This window comes from Emydura macquarii, unplaced genomic scaffold (assembly GCF_026122565.2).
Source record: "Emydura macquarii macquarii isolate MOO-44397 ecotype Brisbane River unplaced genomic scaffold, CSIRO-AGI_Emac_v2 contig_1253, whole genome shotgun sequence".
In the NCBI taxonomy this organism is placed as follows: Eukaryota; Metazoa; Chordata; order Testudines; family Chelidae; genus Emydura; species Emydura macquarii.
The window spans coordinates 50,426,956-50,450,930 of NW_027131390.1; the positions used below are offsets into that span (position 1 = coordinate 50,426,956).

At 42.1% G+C, this 23,975-nt stretch overlaps 1 protein-coding gene across 3 annotated transcripts in view; it reads right to left on the reverse strand.

Annotated features, from left to right (window-relative positions):
- UNC80 (unc-80 homolog, NALCN channel complex subunit) overlaps positions 1-18,451 on the reverse strand; it is a 176,444-nt gene extending 157,993 nt beyond the window's left edge. For all 3 annotated transcript variants that reach the window (XM_067548743.1, XM_067548741.1, XM_067548742.1), the window contains exons 1-4: positions 18,245-18,451; positions 17,091-17,139; positions 4,796-4,952; positions 2,407-2,705 (exon numbers count right to left, since the gene is read on the reverse strand). In XM_067548743.1, the coding sequence (XP_067404844.1) occupies positions 2,407-2,705; positions 4,796-4,952; positions 17,091-17,139; positions 18,245-18,336 (597 nt within the window). In that variant the 5' untranslated portion in view covers positions 18,337-18,451. The remainder of the gene's footprint in view (positions 1-2,406; positions 2,706-4,795; positions 4,953-17,090; positions 17,140-18,244) is intronic.
- Between the last annotated feature and the right edge of the window lie 5,524 nt (positions 18,452-23,975).

A 23,975-nucleotide genomic window follows, 5' to 3' on the forward strand; every position in this document is an offset into this window, starting at 1 on the left:
TGTGCTCTGTTAGCTTTTGGTAGTGTACTGGCCCCTCTGCACAGTAGTTGTATAATTATGAACCCAAGGTTAATGATATTTATTCGGGGTTAGATTTTGTCTTTGCTGTTGGCCCTGAGTCAGGGGTGAAATGTCGCTGCATCAGCCCTGGAAGAGCTTTCAGAGGAACTGGGACTCAAAGACTACCAGCCAGAAGAAATCTGTGCCACTCCTTTACCAGATACTAGTAACTAGATTACATTACTGACTTAGTTCTGCTGTCTGGTGCATGCAGGCATTTAAGTAGCTGATGCTACACCCACTCCCCACCTGCTTGGTAAGGAGAGTGGGGGGTGCCAGGCACAGATCCCATTTGCCTGCTCTCCCCTGCCTGCTCTCTCCACAGTGCCTGAGTCAGAATGCAGACACATTAGGGTCAGGATAATTAATTGCAATATTTGCTGTGAGAGTTCAGATTCACTTATTATATGGGAAGAGAAATGGGTGCAGGGCTTCATTTAGCAGCTAAACACAGCCATTTTCTAATAACCTACTTTCTAGGAACATCTAATTGAGAACAGCCAATGTCACTTAAGAAGCTAGCCCTAAAATACTAAGGCTGAAGGGCAGACCTCCAGTGAAACTAAGGACAAGAGGCAGGAATCAGTGTGTGCAGTGAAATAACTCCTGACTACATAGTTCCAAAAAACTGGTTTATACAGCATAAAATAAAGACTTCAGCAATCAGCTGACAAGAAGTCTGCAGCCTACTTCTGACATCAGAAAGTGCTTAATTTGCGCCTGCCACCAATACTATCACGGATCCTATTAATTAATTAGTATCAATACTATTAGTAATAACAACAACAACAAATCAGTGACAACCCCACTTCTGGAATTACTGAGCAGACAGCAAGGCATTTGTTAACCATGAATGAGAGTTGACCATACTGAGTTAAATTCCACAACCCTGGCTGCAGCTCTCAACCAGTGAGGTGCTGCATGCCCTCAGTGCTCACTGATTTCAATGAGAGCTGCAGGTACTCAACACCTCTGTAGTTCGGGCCACTTATGTAGCTGCCCAAGTATGGATGCATACGCTTCACTTTAGATATTCTTGCCTTAATGTCTGTCCAATGCTACAACCCTTACTCATGTCACTGGGATTACTTCTGATACTTTTATTATATGCTGCTATAGTTTTACTACAAGATGAGTGCACAACAGGTTGAAAGACTGTACTCAAAGAATAGTAATCAATGTTCATTGTCAGTTGGAGGGGGGGAGGGGGAGGAATGTATCTGGTGGGATTCCACATAGGACTGTCCTGGATCCAGTACTATTCAAAATGTTCTGTAATGACTTGATTAATGGAGTGGGGAGAATGCTTATAAAACTTTTGGATAACACCAAGCTGGAAGGGATTACAAACATTTTGGAGGACAGGATTAGAATACAAAGTGACTTTGATTAACTGGAGAATTGGTCTGAAATCAACAAGATGCAATTTAATAAAGACAAGTTCAAAGTACTACATATAGGAAAGAAATATCAAATACAAAATGGGGAATACCTGACTAGGCAGTAGTACTGCTGAAAAGAATCAGAGAGTTATAGTGGATCACAAATTCATAATCAACAATGTGATGCAGTTGCGAAAAAGGCTAATATTCTGGGGTGTATTAACAGGAGTGCCCTCTGTAAAAGCTGGGAAGTAATTGTCCCACTCTACTTGGCTCTAGTGAGGCCTCTGTGAGAATACTGTGTCCAGTTTGGGCACTACAATTAAAAAAAAAAAGATGTGGACAAATAAGGGATAGTCCAACGGAGAGCATAAAAGTGATAAAAGGTTAGAAAACCTGACTTATGAGGAAAGGTTAAAAAACTAGGTATAATTTATCTTGAGAAAAGACGAGTGAAAGAGACCCAATAACCATGTTCAAATATGTGAAGGGCTGTTACAAAGAGGGCAATGATCAATTGTTCTCCATCCACTGAAGGTAGGACAAGTAATGGGTTTAATCTGCAACAAGGGAGATTTAGGTTAGATACTAGGAAAGCTTTCTAACTATAAGGATAAAGTACTGGAACAGGCTTCCAGGGAAGGTTGTGGAATCCCCACCACTGGAGGTTTTTAAAAACAAACAATTGTCAGGGATGGTCTAGGTTTACTCATTCCTGCCTCAGCGCAGGGGGTTGGATTAGAGGAATTCTCGAGGTCCATTCCAACCTTATAGTTCTACGATTTTATTATGTCCATGGGACTGCTCTCCTGTGTACGGGTGACAACAGGACTTGGCCTTTATTCTGCAGGGTATGCTAAATACATTAGCCACTATTATGACTATTCACAACCCAGGCAGAATCTCAGTCTCTCCTCACATTGGTGTCACCACATTACCACTCCCCATCAGATCTTCTACTTACTTTAATCCTGTGGACCAGAGGAGCAAACAGGAACACAAAGAGCTCCACTGTTGCCATGGAATTCTGGAAGAACTTCCTTCGACTATTCTCTTCCTCTTCATTTGTGCTACCACGCCGAGGGTGTCCTGGAGATCCCTGGTTTTCAACCTGATGAATAAAGGCGCTACTGCTCCCTCCCCAGCTGGAGCCTCTCTCTCCTGCAAACCGGTCATTGCTGCAGTCTTGAGGAGCCTCCAGTAGCATCCAATGGAGGGTATGAAGAAGTTTAGTCTCTGCTACGCCAAGCTTGTCCTGATGTCCTGAATGGAAAAATACATCATAACATGGTATGGTGTCTCTATTCACACAGGATCAGCACAGCAGAGATTTTCAAAGCCGCATAGGGAACTGGGCACCCAAATTCCCTATGTGGCTTTGAAAATCTCAGCCCTACAATTAGAAGTATCTAGTTATTCCTAGGATGTCTTGGCTAAAACCACCTGATTCAGAATGTTACATTCCACTGCATTGCCTTGCAGCCTGATCCCTGAAATGCTACTCAGTGTGTGTCTGCGTGTGTGAAAATACAGCACTCATAAAAGATGCTAACTTGACAGCCCTGGATCTTGAAACACTTCTATTGATCCCCGAGCTGTAGCACTGGAAGCATCTCCAGAATGTGCTCTGCTACCTGATCCCACCAATATGCTTCACCTCTGGTTGGAGGAACCAGGCCAGATGAGAAAATAGTTTGATCTCGATGAGCATGCCGCAAAGCTGACTTGCGTCAGTCTATTGATGACTATAGGATTTGGATCAGGCCCTATGGTCATTAATTCATTGTTTTTTTCCATTGAGACTGCCAACCTGTGGACCAATTAGTGTCAGTTGTGGTGGCAGATTTTATAATGTGGATACTTCCCTCCCAGAACTGGACCAAGGCCAATGATTATTTACATGTGAAATACAGAACTTTCAGACATAAACTAAATATTCAACCAGGCCACCTTAAGGACCTAGCCAGAGATCAACCTGGACAGGACCCCACATCTTTTGAGATTTGCATGATGTTGATGATAATGACAATAATACTTTCACTGCCTACAAAATTTGACTACTATGGCACATGTCTTGCAGAAAATAAATATCCCTTGAAGAAGCTTGTTATAGTTAGGTAGCAAAGCTACTTCTGAAGTCCCCCCACAGTGCCTCTTGGAGAATAGTATTGAACAAATTTGACTCTCAAGATTGTGACTCCCTCTTGATAACAATTTCCAGGAAGTCACTTATTCATTTAGATGGCATTCAGAAATCATGGGACGGATTTGATCCTTCATGTTTAAAGAAGGATTTGATCATTCATGACCTTTCTTCTCACTTTTCATTATCCAGCAGTGAAGTCAGAATGATGTATCTGTGACATCATCCTTTCCAGACTGTGGGACCAAGATTATTTCACTGTGGCATTAAACAGCAAGGGACTTATGGATGTTCGTTTGGGCAAGTCCTTATATAAAATACAAATTTCTGTAGTAACAAACAAAATATAGAAAAATATGAGCCAAGTGAATATATTTTTGTATTGCTAGTCTTCTGTTTGGGTTCCCTTCCCCCCACATCTGATCTAACATTAAAAATTTCCTTAAAAAACAGATAAAGGTTTGGTATTATATTAAGTTTTTAAAAGCACAATTCCAAACTGAAAAAGAAAACATTTCTTTTAATTTCTTTTTGCATCAACCTCAATAAGAACTAATATCCAGTTCTACAGGGTTGGGGCTTTTTGCAAGAGGTAGACAATTCTTTGTATTATTTGAGCTGTGCTGAATTTTACATATAGTGTAGTCTGATTACTCCATCTGCCTGCAAAATAACCAAGGGCAAGATTTTGCAAAGCCTTACACACATGAAGAATCCTGTTGTGATTAATGTGACTAATCATGTGAGTGAATTCTATCCACATGAGAAAATGTATCAAGGACTGGGCTTCCATCATATTTTGGGAGGGGAAGTTCAAATGCAGTAAACAGGAGGAACAAGAGGACTGATCTTGCTAAGCTTTACTTATGTGAATAATCCTACCTAACACTAGTAGGCCCATTGACTTAAATAGGGCTATTTGCCTGAGCAAGGACTACTGTGTGATCATGGATTTGCAGGATTAGGCCCTGTACCATGGAGAAAATGGGTATGTCTACACTGCAATACAACACCCACGGCGGGCCCGTATCAGTTGACTCAGGCTTGTGAGGCTAGGGCAGTAGGGCTATAAAATTGCAGTGTAGACATCCGGGCGCAGGTGGAGTCTGGGCTCTGGAGGAATATGGTCTATGGTACGTTGAACATAACTTTGTGATATTTTAATGAAAGGTTTGGTAATAGTAAAAAGAAAACTAATGCAAGTACCAACCTAGCTTGTTTCGGTTAGAAAGCAAGGTCGCTGTGCAATGCAGTACATGTGGTAGGGCAGCTTGAACCAGTTCCCAACGAGAAATGCTCTGGATGGCTTCAGAGAGGGCTGGAGAAAGACCATGCAGCTTGTTCTCTACTAAAACTCTTTCGAAAGACTAAGGGGAAAAAAGTAGAAAAAAATATTATCCTAGCACATGCTTTGAAGGACTGGGTATTCTTTTCTAAAGCTCCTGTTGTCACATATTATTCTCCACAAAATATAACTTACAGTTCCTTTCACTAAAACTACTCCTTAAAATATTTTCCTGAAAGAGATATAGACAAAACTCATTAGATAGAGAGTTAATAAGGGAGACATTACTCAGAAGAATTCAGAAGTAGCATGGTTCATTTCATATATTTTCTGTAGTCAAAAGAATTAAAGAAATGAGTATTAAACTCAACATAAACATAAATACTCTGGGCCAAACTTGGCATATAGTTAGACTGATGTAAAACTGGAATAATTCTGCTGAAGTCAATGGAGCTTCTCCAGATTTATACCAGCATGACTGAGAGAAGGATTAACGCTCTCTCTTTGAAGGTTTTCTGTAGCATAAAGAGCAGCCTGCTAAAGGCACATAGGCTTTAGGACATATTTTCACACCCTGTCACAAAAGTTAATCAGTGTGTAATATCCTTTGTCAGGACATTATTTTTTGTGAACACTTAAGGCTGCTGGCTTGACCACTTTGATTATTGTTGCTTCAAGTAGCACAAAATTTGGGGGTCAGGGCATCTGTTTTATAGAGAGAAAAAAAAAACCATAAGGAAGCTTACTGGCCAAAAGACCTTCTTATATAGTCACTGGAGCAATTATGTTCCTCTGAAATTACTGTAGTCAAGAACTGTATTAGTGATATCACATGCCCTTGCCATAAACCAATTTAACCTTCTGGCAATCTACTCATTCTGAAGTTAACCAATTTTGCTGTTCATGAAGATAAGTAACAGTGAATGTACATGACCTAAAGGATGCTTCAAAAACCACCACTCCAGATGCATAAAGTTCATCCCTCAACAAGAGGCACAAAAATCCCTCCTTTGTAAAAGAGCTGCATTTATCAGGAATAAGCTTAATCACAGAGGAGTAAAGCAAAAGAAACTTGACTTGCAATCTAGCCATCAAAATTCAACCACCGTGTCAAAGTGTGCAGTACTAGCCAGTCAACAACAGGCTGTGTAATATTCCTTTATATACACCAAAGGCAAGAAAGTAGTCTTTGCATATGTTTGTTCTGTAAGAGAGAAACAACCTATACTATGCAGAGTCAGCACATGGACCGACATACTGATGGATATACAGGACTGAATATAACTATAACGAGTCAGATCCTGGAAATAATAGTCAAATATTTGCAAGTGTTGGCAAGAAATGTACTGTTATGCTGGAGGGCGTTAGTAGCTGCCAGCAAGTGTACCTGTAATCTATGGCCAGTCAAAAACCTCACTGAAGCTGATGGAGTGGTATCTGCCCCTCACTATGGCTAAACTGAGAAGCAATTAAGCTCCGTTATGGAGTATGATGGCTGAAACAATAGATGCCACCATCCAAAGCACTGGCCACATGGAAGGCCTGAGCAAGAACTAACTCGGGGAGAATAAAAGGAGATTCCCTGGAAACTGATTGAAAATTCAGGGACTGGAGCAATGGCTGTGCTGCAGGTGTATGTGTCTGCATGCCTCAGACAGAGTATGCAAGCAGAAAGTCAGAGAGGCACTGATAGCATGGCGCTAGCAGGTAGCCGAGAGAGAAAGCATCTTTGGGGCACAGAACTGGATTAGAAGCAGGTTTGGATTCCTGAACAAGAGAATTGCCTCCTGTTATTCGTTCCTACTGTATTCAGGGAAACAGGACTTGCACCAAATTAATATCTGACTCATAATCAATCTCTCCTACGAACGTAAACAATTCACAAGGCCCCTGAATATTAGCTAATAGTATGTTTTTCCATCTACAGCAAGTGAGTGTGATGGGTGTGGTGTGGGACAGGAAGGTGGGACTTTATCACTATTGGTCAAACCCCCTTTACTGTTAACATTCCTGTTCTTTCCGCAGAGACTTTGTTCAGGCAACAGAATGGGATAAAATGAGCCTACTTCCATCTATTGGCATGCAGTTGGGTGAAGTTATTGCCTGCTCTGAACTAGTCTGGCACAACTGTGCTGGACCACTGCAGCCTAAATCTCTTTATTTACTCTGGCAGCTACACAGAATAGCCCAGATTCTGCTTCCCTCATTCACAGCGAGTATTAACTCAGCCACTAATCCGATTGAAATCAATGGGCCTATTCAAGAAGTAAGGGATCACTCACTGTGCATAAGGGCCGTATAATCCGGCCCACATTGAAGTATGAACTCATACAGTGGAAAGAGACTGCTCATACATACAACTCTCTGTGTACAATCTAGAACAATCAAAGCATTTATCTACCATTATTTAACATTAAGTTTGATTTGTTAATGGCTCATCCCAACAAAGGCACAAAATAATAGAGGGCCGCACTCTTGCGTACATTGCCAGCGTACACTAAATTTATAAGGGAAGGGAGAAAAGCACATAATGCAGCCATTCTAGGCTGATTTGGAGGAGGAGGAGAGGAGGATGTGTGGTCATTCTGTTGCTCTGCATAATGTACTGGCTTCCAGTCCAGAACTGGATCCAGTTCAAGTTCTTGTCCCCATCTTTAAAGACTTCAATGGCATAGGGCCCAAAAGACTATAGAACAGCCTCTATCAAAAACCATAGCCCAGATTTTGAGCGCTCAGTGCAATTCTGGAGGGGGAAAGGAAGAGTGCAAAGGTGGCTTTAAACACCTTTTATGTTCCACCGCTCATTGGAGCATCTGGTTCTTGAGAAGGATGTCAGACTAGAGCCACGTTCAGCCTACTCTAATCTACATCAGCTGCTCACAAGTTGCAGGCACTGTTGTGGCAGCTAGGAATAAGCTGAGCTAAGAGGACTCAACCCTTATGCCAGTGGGTTGAAGGGGAATGGCCTAGGAGTCATGATGCGGGTGTAGATTTGCCAGAGGTTTCCCCTGTCTATGAAGGATTCTCTAATGGCCAACTAAGCAGACAATGATGGTGTGGTGCAAAGCTTCCCTTTTGTATGGGAGAACCAGGCCTTATGCTTAGAGTGTCAGTCCCTGCTATGACTATTGCTTACTCCAGCACAACTGAGAGCAAAATCTTGATCATTCTCTGAATGTCTTATGGCCTTGCCCTGCATTGTTTATGCAAGCACAGCTCCCAGAAAGTTCAGCTGATGTTGTGACTGAACACTGGGTCAGACTCTGCTCTCAGGTGCAGCATTGTAGGGCTACAGTGACTGCATTTACTTTATTCTCTTGTGAGAACTATGCAAAAATCAAGATGACCAGCCCATTTTTACCCTCCATTCACTAGAAGTTACACATACTCTTGGGAGAAGGACAGTGCTGAAATGTGTAAAATAGATTCCCTTGAGTATGTAAAATAGAAGAGAGATCCTAAGGCACTACAAACATAGTTGTAGCTGAAATCAAAGGGTGTGGCTTTAGTAGGCCAAAAAAAAAAAAAAACAGCCTGCCAGAGGCATGGCTAAGCCAGCAAACGAGATGGTAGCCTAATCCAGGTCTCTGCACTAAAGGGAATAAATGAAAACAATATAAAGATAAAAAGAATCAAGCCAACGTGAATCCACAGATTTGTGCCTAAAGTATGAATAAACAACTGTGGAGCCAGATTTGAAAAGAAAAAAAGAGGAAGGCTGAAGAGAGCTGGCAGATGCCAGTAACAGAGAGTTGCCTCAGGGAAAAGTAATTCAGCCACAGAATCCAGTATTACCATCAGCCTGCAGAACATATTACAATAGACTCTGAAAACTCAGAGATGTGGAACTGGACCCTTCTCATCCTGTAAAGAGTTAGTGTGAGAGTGCAATGAGATGGGAGGGGGGGGGGAACCCCACAACTGAACAATTGTGGTCAGGAGAGGAAGTGTGGTAGTGGCCATTTTGGAAAGATCAGACAAACAAAAGGAGGAGTGCAGTGGCAATGGCCATCTTGTTGTAAGAGGCGCATCAAGGAAGGAGGAAAGACAAGAAGATCTAGATGTCTGGGAAAGGAAAGAAATCCTCCTGTACAGAGATCTGTCCATCCCTTCTTCCCCCACAAAACAAACTATAGAGGCAGTTGGAGAAGAATGGGATTAGTACATAGGCTAAGACATTATAATAAATAATGGATATTTTAGCCATGTGATTATAATGATAAAGGGATATAGTTAAATGGAAGCTGAGGTATATCTTACCTAGGCTAGTTTACTCTAGGTGGATACAGTACACTTAATGGGTATAACATAACATTAAATTATGAACTAAGTTAATAATGCAATAGAAGACCCAGATTTCCCCTATGGAAATAAGTTTGACCTGAGTTATTACAAAATGTATATTAATTGGAGAAGGATCACTTATGGTGGAAAATGTCAGAATAAGTCAATTCAGAGATGATACAATAATCTCAAAGTGCCCAAGATGTTTGATAAGACTTGGTTCTTAAGGATATATAAAGAAAACTTCCCTCTAGCAGGGAACTAAGACACCCATGAAGGAAGTACGGGTAGCCTGGGCTCTCACAGCTAGAGGGGTCAGGAATACGTAGCGAGGGAAGTGGAGGAGAAATAGGGAATAACAGAACAGAAACAGATGTTAAATATTGTTAGATGTTTTAATAGAAAAAAATATATTAAGAGTGCTAGGGCTCAGAATTTTTAAAAATTATGGTAAAATCAGTCTCAGGACCAGGGTACACTAATATAAGTGTTAAAGAAAAGGTAAAGCAATGCATGTGAGAGTTTTAAAATTATAGTGTATGATGGGAACTCTGAAATATCATATTTAAAGAAGATGTGTAAATGTAATGGAGACCTGGCATCTGGCTGGGGAATCTCACTGCTTTTAACAAAAAGTGATATACTGGGCAAGAACAGAGTTGGTACTCACGGGTGAACTTATTAATGTCATAACTGTTAATGTGAAAGATGAACAATCGAAACAAGGAAAAGGGTATTCTGCTCACTAAAAAAGGATTTTGCTAGTATAATCTATTTATAGGAAACACACGTGAAGAAAAATGATAAATACCCGAATACTTCTTGGACACAGATACCATATGTTTTCTCCAGGTCAATCTAATAGAAAAGCATTGACAATACTGTTTGGTAAACACGGCCCTTTTATTTTTTCAGCACAACCCACAGATACAGAAGACAGATATATTTTAATTAAGAGATCTTCCTGAGACAGATTTTGGTATGGTTTGGTTTTGGAAATCAGTTTTATAGGGGCATATCAGCCCTCTATACTCATTCTGGAGCAATTTGCAATAAATGTGAGAAATAGCCCCTGGATAAAGGGCATGAAAATGCCTTCTGGATTAGAACACAAAACAACAAGGTATCAGCATACAAAGCTATGTTTGCAGGATCCAGAAGCCTCGTTTAAAAATTACAGAACAATTCACTTTGGAATTTGGGCATGTAGCAGGCTTCAAATAGAACTAGCATAACTCTGAAATTTTATAAATTAATATTCCAGAAAGGGCCAAAACAAGCAGTTGTCAGCTGCAACAATTTAAATGGATAAAGGAATCTTTAAAATATATAGGAATAAATATTGTGGAGAAAAAACAAAAATATTTTAAGTTAAATTACGCTACAGTGTGAAATAAAATAAATGACTTGAAGGAAAGAAACAAATAGGAAATGTTTTGACTAGGTATATTAGGCTCAGTAAAGATGAATGTTCTTCTGAAGACATTACTTTTGTTTCAGTACATTCCCTACCGGCATCCCTGATGTGACGTTAAAAATATAGCAAGATGCATTATTAAAATTCATATTAAAAACATAAAAGAGAAAGGGTGAGTTCCAAAGTTCAAAGATGGGGTGGACTAAACTTTCCCTAGTTATCATGAATCACAATTAAAATGTGTGATTAATTGTGTTAACAGACCATCCAAATACCAGGTAAAACTCAAACAATATTGGAACCCAAATATTCATAGTAATTGTTGAGTTAAAAAGAAATTCAGGTCAAATATATATATTTTTTAAATCATCCATTTATCCAGACCACCTCAGCAGCTTTACACAAATTTCTTAAATTCCTGTCAGGAAGGCCCTCTCCCTTAGCTACTGTCATTAATAATCAGGAATTTATCCCCAGGAAATATTGAAGTTACTATTTGTTGTGGGTAAAAGCCAATATTACTCCATTCAGAGCTGTTCCTGCATCCCAATTTGAAATAATACCAAGAAATCTGCAATGATATAGTAAAATATAAAGATAAATAAAAATTATAAAGATCCTGTATTTAACAAGTCATACATTTTATTGTGAAATCTGGATACAAGATGGCTCTAGCTAGACCTTTAACTGCATTCAAGGAGTTCACCCAGGTGCAAGCTAAATAAAGGTTTAATTGCAATGATACATACAATTTTGAAAAAGATGTTGGTAAGATGACAACCCAGATAAGAGAAGAATTTAGGAGAAAAACTGATCTGGAGGAGTGGGTCTCTACATGGGAAAAGGATTATGTATCTTTAATTACTGTAGCTCATAAAGAAAGTTTATAAATTGCTAAATTACAAATAAATTACAAATGGCATTTGAGTCTAGTTAAGATCTGGCACATTTTTGCTATTGGAGGGGTTGCAAGGAAAGGGATACATACTTAAATGTAGTGGCTAAATCCAAGAATTAGATAGTTTGGGGAAGAAATTAAAAAGCTTCATTTTATGACAAAATGCCAGTATCCTAGAGATCCCCTGATTTCCTTACTTAATGCTCTAGTAGAGGATCTACATATTAAACAGAACCAATTAATTTCTTTTTTATTGTTAGTAGCTAGACTTTGTATTTTACATTACTGGGAAAATGTCACTCCTCCTCCTATGGAAGTGTGGTGTAGTAAGATATGGACTGTCCTGGTAATGGAAAAGTTTTCATATTAAGCATGTACACAAGAGACGTGCCAAAAAAAGAGGACAGGTATTTAGAAATGTGGTCACCCTTTTCAACATACTCAGAGGAGCAGGGGCTTACCTGCCAGACTCTTTAGTCAGGTTCTTTGAATATTAACCTGAGGCAGAAAAAGGTAATAAGTGATGTATGATGGAGTATGTTAACATTTTATCGTAACTTTGCCTTAACAAGAAGTTTCAAAAAACACCCTGACCAACTACTCACAGCAAACTGATAATTTACAAAGGCTCCACTCCCACCTGAATTACAGAAAGGAAGGGAACATCTGCAAAAGTGGCAATCTGGAAAACAGTATTGAAAGCTGATGTCATGAACCAGTTATAGCAACTGCAGACTCGTAGACAATGTTGCAGGTGGGTGGTGTGTGCTTTGCTCCCATAGGGTCACTTATCCTATGATTTTCCTATTGAGGCCATCTGTTATGTACAGACAACCTGTTCTGGGTTTGATCAGGTCACCGGTGTTCTCTCTTCACCCTGTTCCCTAGTGACCTTCTGGTTTGGTGGTTATTTATCTCTGTGGTATTTTGCATCCCCTTGAGCCTTCCTTATAGGGGCCAGCTAGCTCCTTACACCTGAGGTTTATGCACATTCTGTCTGAACAAGACTAGTCATGTTGTTACAATACCAGACAGGCTGATACAGGTGCCTGGCTTTGCCACAGACTTCCTGTATGACATGACTCAAGTCAAACGATCTTTCATATCTGAGTGAAACAGAGATAATATTTACCTGTTGCCAACAGCACTAGGAGGCAGAGTGCTGGCTAAGCACACACCCAACCACTACACAGCCAGGACTTTGGGAGCACATGAACCCAGCAATCCTACCTCTCAGGATCACCAAGTGGGCGGGAGCCCTCCACAGAATTCCCCAAAATGAGGGACCCTTTAGGAAGGCCCCAGCATCCTCCTGAAGGAAGAGACTCAGCAGCAGTTGCTGTTACCAGTAGTAAGTGGTTGGGGAAAGGGAAAGCAGAGCTAGGACCTCAGGAGCAGGGTGAATTGAAAGAAACAACTGTTTGATATTTTAAAAAAAAAAAAACAGATTTAAAAAATAAACCTAATTAAATATGAAACTGACAATCTTTGATAAGGCCTAAACTTATTATACCCTAAAGTCATTTAAGTTAAATACAAAAAATATTAAACAGTACATGTTTGCACCCAAGTTTTCACGAAAGTCAAGCCAATGAACAACTGGAAGTCACTGGCTAGGCACCTGGAACCAGGGTTTGGTGAAGCACCAAACTACATTTTGACAGCAGTCGCCTCTTCTGCAATTTCAGAGAGAATATTTTCTTTGTGTCAGTTTATTCAACTAGCTCAGCTCAATGACTTGTTCCTCCACAAGTTAAGAAATCACTTGGGAGTTGAACAAGCTGCAAAGTTTGTTGTCCTCTTCCAATCTATGAATAAAAACTACATGTAAGGATTATATCTACTAGTTCTAAATTCCTGAAGGACATTAATGAATTGAACTAACTACAGATACTACTTAATTACACAAAAGGAAGTAGTTATCAGAAACAGTTTTAAATGCTAAGCTAAATGTAAATTAAGCTATATAATTGCTTAAACAAATGAGTATTGAGAGAGTGTTCTCCTGGTTAGCAAAAAAAGCACCAAATTCAGTGTAAAGACTATATTTAATTGCTAATCAACCTTTTAATGGTGACCAGCCAATGAGAATCAACCTCTCTTTAGGAAGATAAAGAAACTACAAATGCAGAGACATGATTAAAATTGAGGATTTAAAAAAAAAAAAATCAAGAATTCTTGCTTGCTGATGTAAATAGATTAAAACTGGTGATTTAATTTGTTTTGATTTAAATCAATCCATCCTGTTCAGGTCCCTGAAATCCCTCCTCTATCCCACTCAAAGAGGCACTAAGCACAAAATGTGTTTTGCTTAAGATCTTTTTTCAACATTCCTGCACTTTTGGCTCTTTTAGGCCTTATGCCATCTACTTACACCATGCCCACACCTAAAGCTGTAATTGCCTCATTTACACTAGCATGGGATACTTCACCATCATCCTGCCCTCCCCCTGCCACCCAATCTCATCCAACTCAGGCATCTAAATTGCAGCTGCCTAAATTCTTAAGACACAGTTTACAGCCCCCTACTGAAATCACATGTGATAACATTGTGATCTCATACTGAACTGTGGTACCAGTCTTCAGCAGCATGTTCTTGCTGTTCCACAAGATGTGAGGTTCCTGGCACTTGACAGCAATTTTAAAAAAAATTCTGTTTAATGATGTGGAGATGGACCATGGCCTAGTGGTTTGAAGTATGGAACTAGAGATCAGGAGAGCTGGACTCTATTTTAACTCTGCTACTGATTTACTATGGTAAGGGATCATAGACAAGTCACTCCACTCTCCATGCCTCCATTCTCCCCTCCCACAACATCTCCACTCCCTCAAATAGAATTATAGTTCCACAGAAGAGCATTGTGAAGTTTAAAAAACACAGACTCTCCAACAGGAAGGTAGCAAAGAAGTCTAAAGTATTATTTAATGCTCAGATTTTATTATACCCAATAGCAGAAAAAACTTTGGTGAGTTTGTTCAGAGGTTGTTTTGGGGAAAACGTACAAATCAAGGATATGTCTACACTGCAGTTAGACTGCAGCTGACATGGGCTCACAGGGCTCAGGCTAAAAGGCTATGCGGTGTAATTGGGGTGTAAACATTTGGGATCAGGCTGTAGCCCAAGTTCTGTGACCCTCCCATCTCCCAAGGTCCTACAGCCTGGGCTCCAGCCCAAATCTGAATGTCTACACTGCAATTAAACAGCCTCTTAACCCAAGCCTGAGTCAGCGGGCATGAGCCAGCCAAGAGTTTTTAATTGCAGTGTAGACATAGCTCACTATGACGCTTAGGGTGATGTTCCTCATACTGAAGTGAAGAAAGGCAGTGCGCACTACAGAGGGCCCATGTTATTTAGCCTGTTGATTTGGAAGAAGATGACGACAATGATATGGGCCATATTGCCAATGAAAATAGAAATATTTCACTAACATGTATGCAGGACCATAAAAAGGCAAATCCAGTTAGAACAGTATATAGTTCAACAGCATGACAGAAGATGAAATTAAGCATATATAATTTAAAGACGTGTAGGCTTAAAGAGAAATAAGAGGCTAACCTTCTCCTATAGGCTAGTAAGCTCTGAATTTGCATGATCCTTTGCAAAAAGAGATGAGGTTTCCTGTGGATAATTTACTGAAGCTATCTGCTCAATGGGCAGCAACTTAAAAATATATATACTTTGATCATTCAAAAGAGACAATATCAGATGCATCTACCAATAATACACCACTCTCACTCGCCACCATGTGCAATAAAAGCTATATAATGAAGAATGAAAAATTTCACAGGACAACAAACCCACTCAGAGGTACAGAAAGATTTACCATACACAGTGTGAGCAATTGAAGAGGCAAAAGAAAACATAAACCTATTTAACCTCTGAAGATTTAGAGACAAAGCATGCTTCCCTAATTCACAGGAGTGAATAGGACTACTTGTATAAGTAAGACAAGCTGAATTTAGCCCTTGAGAGAGTGACAACTAAGAGTGTTGAAAATTATGAAGCATCTAAGGAGAACCAATGAGTTCTTTTATACCCTGATATGGAAATAAGAGACACTAAAATTTAGCACTGAAGGCTACAAATCTTTTGTAATGCCAAATTCATTTGCTGGAAGGAGGTTGCGTGAATGTCTGCTGTTATGGGTGTTTGCAAGAGAGCCATCTGAAAAATATTCTACCAATAAATACAGAATACAAGTGTGTTGCTGAATTATTCTCAGGAACATGAAACCTCTTCAGCTGTTCATGTGACAAAGATACAGTTATCATTAACCCTTTAAGTACTTGGATATATTCATGGAAGGACAAATGCTGAGTTAACTTGCATCAACATTGTGGGGGCTTAAGCAACAGGATGACAGTTGGACCAGTACTTGTTGGATAAGAAGTGGAAAACTCACATAGATAGGAGTCTGCCTAGGTAGGGCATACATAGTGACTTTCTATAACAGACCACAGAGGTGGAAGAGCAGATGTGTCAAGGCATGACTAGTGCAAATTCATGAGGCCCAAAATTGGTGAAGGAGGTGAATACAGCCAGCTCTAATATTTCCTATACATATCCGGCTACATGCAGTTCATGGTATCACGATGGCTTGGTGCTTAGGAATCCAGATCTGCCATATTAGCTTATATTACCTATCTCCACCCTTCACCCCATGCCAAGCACTTCCTTTGACTTATTGCTCAGTGCTCCTTTTTCAGTGTTTGAAAATAAAACACTACAGAATTCACAGCATGATAGAAGAAAAATGGTTCTATATCTTCCAAGTGAGATGTGGCACACACATGCAGGGTCGCTCCAGTTTTCCATCTTGTAAGGAGGAGTCAGAGAATCAGATAAAGACTTATACACACACACACACAATACTTTAGTCTCTCAATTTGTGTCAGGATAGCTGATTCACTTCTTTAAAAAAAAAAAAAAAAAGAAAAGAGAGTTACACCCAAACCTGACAATTGACTCAGTTTAATACATTGGAAGCTCAACTGCAGTGCACAACCGTTCAAGGAATCATGAAGTGTCCCAGACACATCTAATTTGACCATGGTGAATATTTTTCTTCAACAATCAGATATCTCAGAAGCCAAGCTCTTTGAAGACACAGCTGATAATATAGAATTGTTACCGTTACATGTACAACAGTTTCTCTATTTGACTGTACTGTTAAAAGATGGTGTTCTCTATCTTCTGATTTGATCAGTTTAGTTAATAGTCTGTATATGGGTCTACAGAAATAAAAGTTAAGGCCCTTTTCCTGAAAATATTTGTGTACATACTTTTAAATATTTCCATTAAAAATTCACTATACGCACAAAGTTAAGCATACAAGATATTGCCTCTCCCCCACTCCCCCATTTTTTACTATGGTCTTTGAACATGACCAATTTTTCAACTAATATGTTTTTACTGCATTTTGGGCTGCATGTCTGGTTTGACTTGTTTTCCATGGGCATTTGGAACATTTGTCCATCTCTGGTGCAACTACTGCTTTAAGTAGATTTATATCAGAGATTATTTGGCCTTTTGAGTTCAAACTTTTATCAAGTTTCCATATTCAACCAATGCTGCATGAAACTAATAACTATGACGAGTTTAAGAAAAAAAAGCCACATACCACACAGGAAGCTTCATATTGTTTTCCCAGTTTGGGCCTCAAAAATGCACTAAAATACTCAAACAACAAAAACAAGAGTTAGTTTTCATAACAGTAGCTATATATATGGCACATTAAGCATTTTTTTTGTTGAGTCATTTTAAAATTAATTATTTTGTCAGTGTGACAATGTTACTTAAGTGGCTAGAAAAGGCCATGTAACAAATAGCACCCATTGAAAGCACTGTACATTACGTTATTACTTTTTCCATAACAGAAAGTTTTCACATAGTCAAGTGAATACCAATATACAAATAAGACAGTTAAAAATATGACTTTCTTCCATTAAAGGGAAATAGAATTCAGCCATTTTAACTCATTGGAATGATGCATTTTCTATTCACATTCACTGTTTATTAAATATTACTGAAATTATGAGTTGAATAGCTTTGGTTTGCCATGTGTTAACCATGTTTCTCTCTCTCAGCTGTGTATTAATAATTAGAGGAAAACAGGTCACACACTGTTTGAATGGCTCAGGGCCTCCATTTCCACACAAGCTTTAGCTAGAAAACCCACCCTCTCCACAAGTAGCTAGATTTGAGGACTTCAATAACTCCTATTCCAGGAGTGGGCCAGAATCCACTGGGGCCTGAAGGTGCAGGAGGTCAGACCACTAGATGGTCCGGCCCTAAAGTCTATGGGGCAGTTTGGGGCCTCATACGACAGTATTTGCTCAGACTCAGGCATTGGCCTTAGCATTCTAGGGTTGGGATAGATAGATAGATGGTGTGTGGGGGACGGATAGCTAGATAGCTAAAACCCTTTCCAAAAGGGAGACCCTACCAAAAATACAAAAGCTCCACCATCACTCTAACAGGTTGGCAGTTAGAGGGTGGCGTTTTGTTTTGTTTTTTGGGGTGTGTGTGTGTGTAGAAATACTAACTGCACGAACATAGCCCAGATTTTGAAGTTGGGGGGGGACCCACAATCCTCTCCCAGCCCGGCCGGTATCCTGACCAGACGCCGCACTCCGGCTTCGGAAGGTCCCGCTGGCAACGCGGGGCCCCGGGCGGCGGATGGCAGGGGCCCTCGGTAGCTGAGGGGGAAGGGGGGCGCCCTACGGACCCCCCCTGCCAGCCCCGGCTCGCCCCTCCCCCCGGCCCCACTCGCACCTGGTTTGCCGCCACAGGAAGGTCTGGATGGGCAGAGGGACGCCGCGGCCGCTCTCCTGCTCCGGACCCTCGGAGCTTTTCCTCTTCACCATGGCGGCGGCGGCTGCGGCTGCTACCGCCCCGCGCTTCCCCGCGGCCGCCCCCGCCGCGCAAAATGGCTGCACCAGGCAGGGAGGCGGCGGGAGAGGGAGGAAGCGAGCAGCGGTGTCCGCCTCCTCCCGGCCTTCAGCACCTCCCTCCGCGGACAGCGCCCAGCGCCGGCCCCCGCACGCGGCGAGCCCCACGGGAGGGGCGCGCGCCCCCCGGGGGAGGGAGGAAGGACGGACGGACGGACGCACGTCAGCGCTCCCCGCCCGCCCCCTCAGCGCGGGGGGCACCTCCTGCCACAGGGAGCGCCCCGCGCCCGCCCGCCAGCCCCCTGCCCGGCGGGGCTCCTAAGGCGGGAGGGACAGAAAGAGAGGGGTGCTCCGCTCCGCTCCCCCCGGGGGCAGGATGTGGGGGGCCTCACCCTGCAGGGCAGCACTGGGGCTCCCCCATCTCCGCCCTCCCTGCCCCCTTGTCACAGCTAGGAGAGACGGGGACACACGGAAAAGGGCAACGGCGGCTGTGCAGAGGACGTTGGTTTGTATAGCTCAGAGGCAGAGGAAAGAAGTGAGCCACTTACCTGTTCCTTTCTCCCTTACACTTTAAGCCCCATCATACAATAGCTTATTAGGGGGCAGGGGGTAGAAAGCAGCTTTTCCTGGGAGGTAGTGTGTTACACCATCCTCTTCTTGCATTTGCCCCTGAAGCAGCTGCTGCTCTTTGGCACTTTCATGGCAACAAGGTCCTCAGGCAGACAGGCCCATGGAGAGAGTTAGGAGGGCACGTCCTGGCTCCCGGCAGACAGGGTGATTTTTGTTTTTTAAGTTTGTGTCCCCTGTTATATGAGAACTCCCCCCCTTTGGTTTGTTGGGGTTGTCAGAATCAAAAGCCAGGCCCTCACTCTTTCTAATTAACATCCCAGCCAGGCAGGCTGTTAGTGTTTTTCCAATCACTGTCCAACCTGTGCTTTTGGATACTTGTAGACATTACAGTTTCAGGGACCAACCCTGAAGTGCGTGAGTAGTCCAACTCAAGTCCTATGCATAATTAATTTAAATGATCAGATCTGGAGTTCATGCAGCTGAGAGGCAGCTGGAGTCCAGTGTCAAGTCCAACATGAAGGGGAGTGGTCGGATGGCAAAAGGTGAGAGTATTTAGGCATCCCATAGGATAGAGGCCACTACAAATATCTCAGTTTTGTCAGGCTTCAGCCAGGCATTGAGAAAGGGGGGAAGATGGTGCTATTTGTGTTTGATGTGAAGGAACACTAGACCTATATGCCAGCTGTATATTGCTGATACCCGTCGCAAATTGTGGTTTGGACCCAAACCATTTCGGTTCATTCCTGCATTTTCTTGGGGACAGGACTACAGAAATTTGGGGACCACCACTACCAAATGCCAGACATCCAGCAGGATGTGTATGATTATATGCCCTGCCTGCTGGCAGGAGGGTGTCATGCCCCGTTTCCAGAAACCATTTCTGACAGAGGGATGCAGGGGACTGGCTGCTGAAGAGTGCCCTGGTAACTTCTAAGTTTAGTTTGCTTAAGAAAGGAATGTTACACAGTGGACAGGAGCTTGCAAGGTCTCTAGCAAAGAATGAGTGTTTCTTTAACTGTGGTCAGGCTATTCCATGTTTTAATGTGGATAGCAGATTTCCACTCAGAAGACTGTCTCTCTGGACCCGTAGCCAGCCATCCAGGCAAGATAGGGAGCAAAGAAACAGGTGGCAGCTCTGGTTGCTATCAGAGCTTCCATGACTTCAACTTGTCCAAATGAGCCTGATTCTTGAAATCCACAACATCTTTGTTAGTCTTAGCTTGTTTTTTTCCTAATGTGCTGAGAGGCCCAAGGGAGGACAGTTACTTACAGTAAGATGCCAGGTTCTGGAGCTGCATGGGATGGTTGCATGAAATGATCACTGGTCTGCAATAATTCTGTGGAATGTCTTTCTGCTGCCTCTTCTGTAGTGGACAACTAGGCACTCTGCCTCCTTCATTGCAAAAGGCATTAGTTTTGTAAAGTTTCCTGTGGCCAAGTCGATCCGTATCAGCTACTTCATAGAGCATTTTGAGAGGCTAAGTTGTTTAGAGACAGATTCAAAGCCAACAGCTGAAAGGTGCTGTAGAAGTGCAAGGTATTATAGGCTATAGTTTTCAAATCTGGGGGTCTGAAATAAAAATGGCCTGATTTTCAGAGGAGCCTAGAGCTCATAACATCCAGAATGGGTACATCAAGTAAAGAGAGGCAACAAGTCCATCACAGGTTGGCTGAGGCTCCTCATAGCACTGGTTTGACCAGGGTAGATTATGGTTTAACGTCTGCCCCTCTGTGCTAACCTAGCAGTTTTCAGATTAGGAGCATCAGGTGACTAATAAATGGTTACCTTGTTTTATAAAGGCTGCCTGGGTCACTGTAAATACTCACTCAGGGAAACTCTTGCCTCCTGCAAGAGTCTGGCTTGGCTGAATTTGCTGCAAGGAGCTATGGAGAAAGCAGGGGATGCTGGTGCTGAAGGCACAGCCTTGGAGCCTTAAAAGCCATGGGCCTGCCCTTATGAAACTCTGAGGGTTGCTAGGGCCTGGCACACTAATGGGGTCACTCCCAAGAGACTGGTGGTGGGGCATAGATTAGACCTTGTGATTCTGTGATGGGATCAACCACATTAGAGGCTCAGGATAACATAGAAGCATATTGTGGCAAGGTGGGCCTGTTTTGCCCTGGGGGTCTGCGCTCCTTATGGCTATGCCGGTGGTGCAGCTAGGTGGGAGGCCCAGTCCCATCCTCTACCCCAGGCCCCGACCCAGGGACCCTGCAAGGAGTAGCCTCAAACAGCTTAGTCCAAGGGGCTACTACCTTCCCTGGGTCGCTCTTCTGTAGCCCCCTGGCTTGTGGCTTTCCTTCAAGCTCTCCTCCGGTCTCCGCTGCTGCTGCTCTACATCTTGTAGCTGCTCTACTCAACTCCCTCTCAGCTACCCCCATCTGCCTGGCTGGGAGGTTTTTAACTGCTGGGGCAAGTTCCTTGATTGGCCCCAGCTGGCCTGATTGGCCTAATTGTCCTGGAGTGGCCGCAGCTGGCCTGATTGGCCTAATTGCCCTGGAGTGGCCATAGCTGGATCACCCAGGGAACAAAGATTTGCTAAGCCTGGGGCTGATATATATGCTTTCCAGCACCCTCCTGTAGCTGTCAGGGCTGGCCCCGTCACAATATGTAGAGGCTGTTTTTGAGATACCATGGAGATTAGAGCTAAAATAGCCACTAGTGTCAATATACAAGTGGATCAGGTTGGAGATCTGTGTATTTTCTGATAATTAAATGGACCAGCATATCCAGCCCATAACTTGTGACTATTTTACAATTTTTTCTTTCGAAAGAAGTCACTGACTACAGGAGCCTGAATTCAAAACTTTAGGGAAAGAACAGTACAAAATGCTCAGAGAATTTTACAACAGAAAGATCCCACTGTTAGCTCTGCAGTCAGCAGCCCTGCTAAGCAGATATAGACAATGCCACCAGCCTTATACAAATCTTTGTCCTAAGCGGCCCTCCTTAAAAGATGCAGGACTGAAAGTTGGCCAAATCAAGTTCACCATCTGTAACTGTTAGAATGAAACCTAAGTCTTAATCAAACTTAAACCAGGATAACTAGTCCTACTAAAAGTGGAAGACAAATCCCTGGTTTAATGAGAGCTCACGTCCTATTTCAGGTCTTCTCTGGCCACCAAGAAAGAGCATTGAACATGAGCTGTTGTCACTGGGGCTAAAGCTATGCATGATATCCTATGTAGTTGAGAATAATAAAGGTTCTTAGAGACAAAAAAAGTGGGATGTTAGATCAGGTGGCCTTGCTGCCATAGGGAAGAGAGAGAGGCCCTGCTCAATAAAGCTTTTTAACTCTTCTCAACAGGACAACCATATGCTAGAGGTATAGTTCAATTGAAGTGGACAAAACTCTTAAGATTAGAAGATGAGTAGCTCTGGATAAATGATGAGGCCAGTGGAGAATGTGGAGCTGGAACTTGCTAAAAATGTTAGTTCTCATTTAAAAAGGGGTGGATGACAATAAGTGTACTGTTTCTTTAAAACATTAACAGCAAGCCAGGAAGGAGGTGGCTCTGGAAGTTTCTAGGCAAAGGCAAAGAAGCTTTAGGGACAATATTATGTTCCTTATTCCAGTAAGAATTCCTGGTTCAGTCTTGACAATTCTTTGCCTTGTCTTCTTGAATACTGTCGTGACAATACAGAAGAACTGTAAGACATCCTCAAGGAGGGAGTGATGCAGGCAGAGCCTAGCACTGAGAAACCTTTCCCCTGCCCAAGACAGAATCAACAGTTGGATGAAGAGCTGGTACAACCTGGCTGATTTCCACTGTCTTGGCAGGGCATAGGACAAGATATGCTCTTGCCAGTGGGGAAGATTTCTTTTAAAGTGTATAAACCCGATATCAGTTAGGTTAATTGATGTGATAGAGACTGGTTGATTTCCCCAGACAAATAGGTCTTATTAAAAAAAAAAAAAAAAAAGGAAAAGCAAGAATGGCTTGAAGAGTAAGAGAGTTAATTGTGCAGTTTATGCTCCAAATATGCCACAAGTGTGTTAACAACGTAGGGCCAGATACTCAGCTGGTGTAAACTGGTGCAGCTGTTGTCTTCAATGGAACTGTGCCAGTTTGTACCAGCTGAGTATCTGGCTCTTTACCTGTAGAAACTTTACAAGTCTGCACTATCTGTTCTACCGTACTTGCCATTTTAAATACAGGGAATCTCAAACCAGTGGAAGAAGTCTGAAGTGTCAGTGTAAATAAAGGATTTTAAAATCACAGATTCCTGGATGCTGGTGCAAAAGGAACAGTGAGGAAGAAGAGTTTCAGAAGAACAATAACAGTGGATCTCAGATCTAGGTGCAGAATTTCTACTCTGGCCAAGTTGTAATTAGCACAAAACCAAGGAAGAGGGGGCAAGAATGGCTTTATGCTTCTTCCCCAACCCTGGAGTGGCTGGAGGCCAATTCGGTTCCTGCTACAACTTACCACAGCCTCAGTTCTGCAGGGGTTCCCTGACTGGGGCACAAAGGAGGCTGGGGAAGGCTAGTCACTAACAGGAGAGAATCAAACTGCAGATTAGGAACACATTTTTTTTTATTAACCTTTATCCTAGTTGTATAGGATAATCAAGTCCACTGATCATCTGCTCACAGCAGGGACAGTCACTCACACTAACAGCCACCATTTGGATGTACTTACATGCTAACCATAAGATGGTGCCCCAAATAAGAAATGCCTCAGTCAGACCCACCCCAGCTTTCCTTGACAGCCAGTATCAATCTTCCTCTTGGTTTTAAAACACAGAAGAGACTCAGCTGGATAGATGTTAATGATTAAATATCTAGAAAGATCTCTGTATTAAGGGAAAAGGTTGTTTCCACAGACCCCTTTATATACCAGGGATCATTTAATTCTCTCTCTCTCTCTCTGGTGCTGCTTTGCAGATTAGACATACAAGAAACAAATCAGAACAAAGTGACGTGCAGTTGCTATGATACCCACTCTTGTGTTTTATAGCACAGTCACAGTAAATTGTCAGGATTAAACTGCATAATTTGAGCACAAGATAAACACAGTTATGCAGTATGTTTATAGAATAG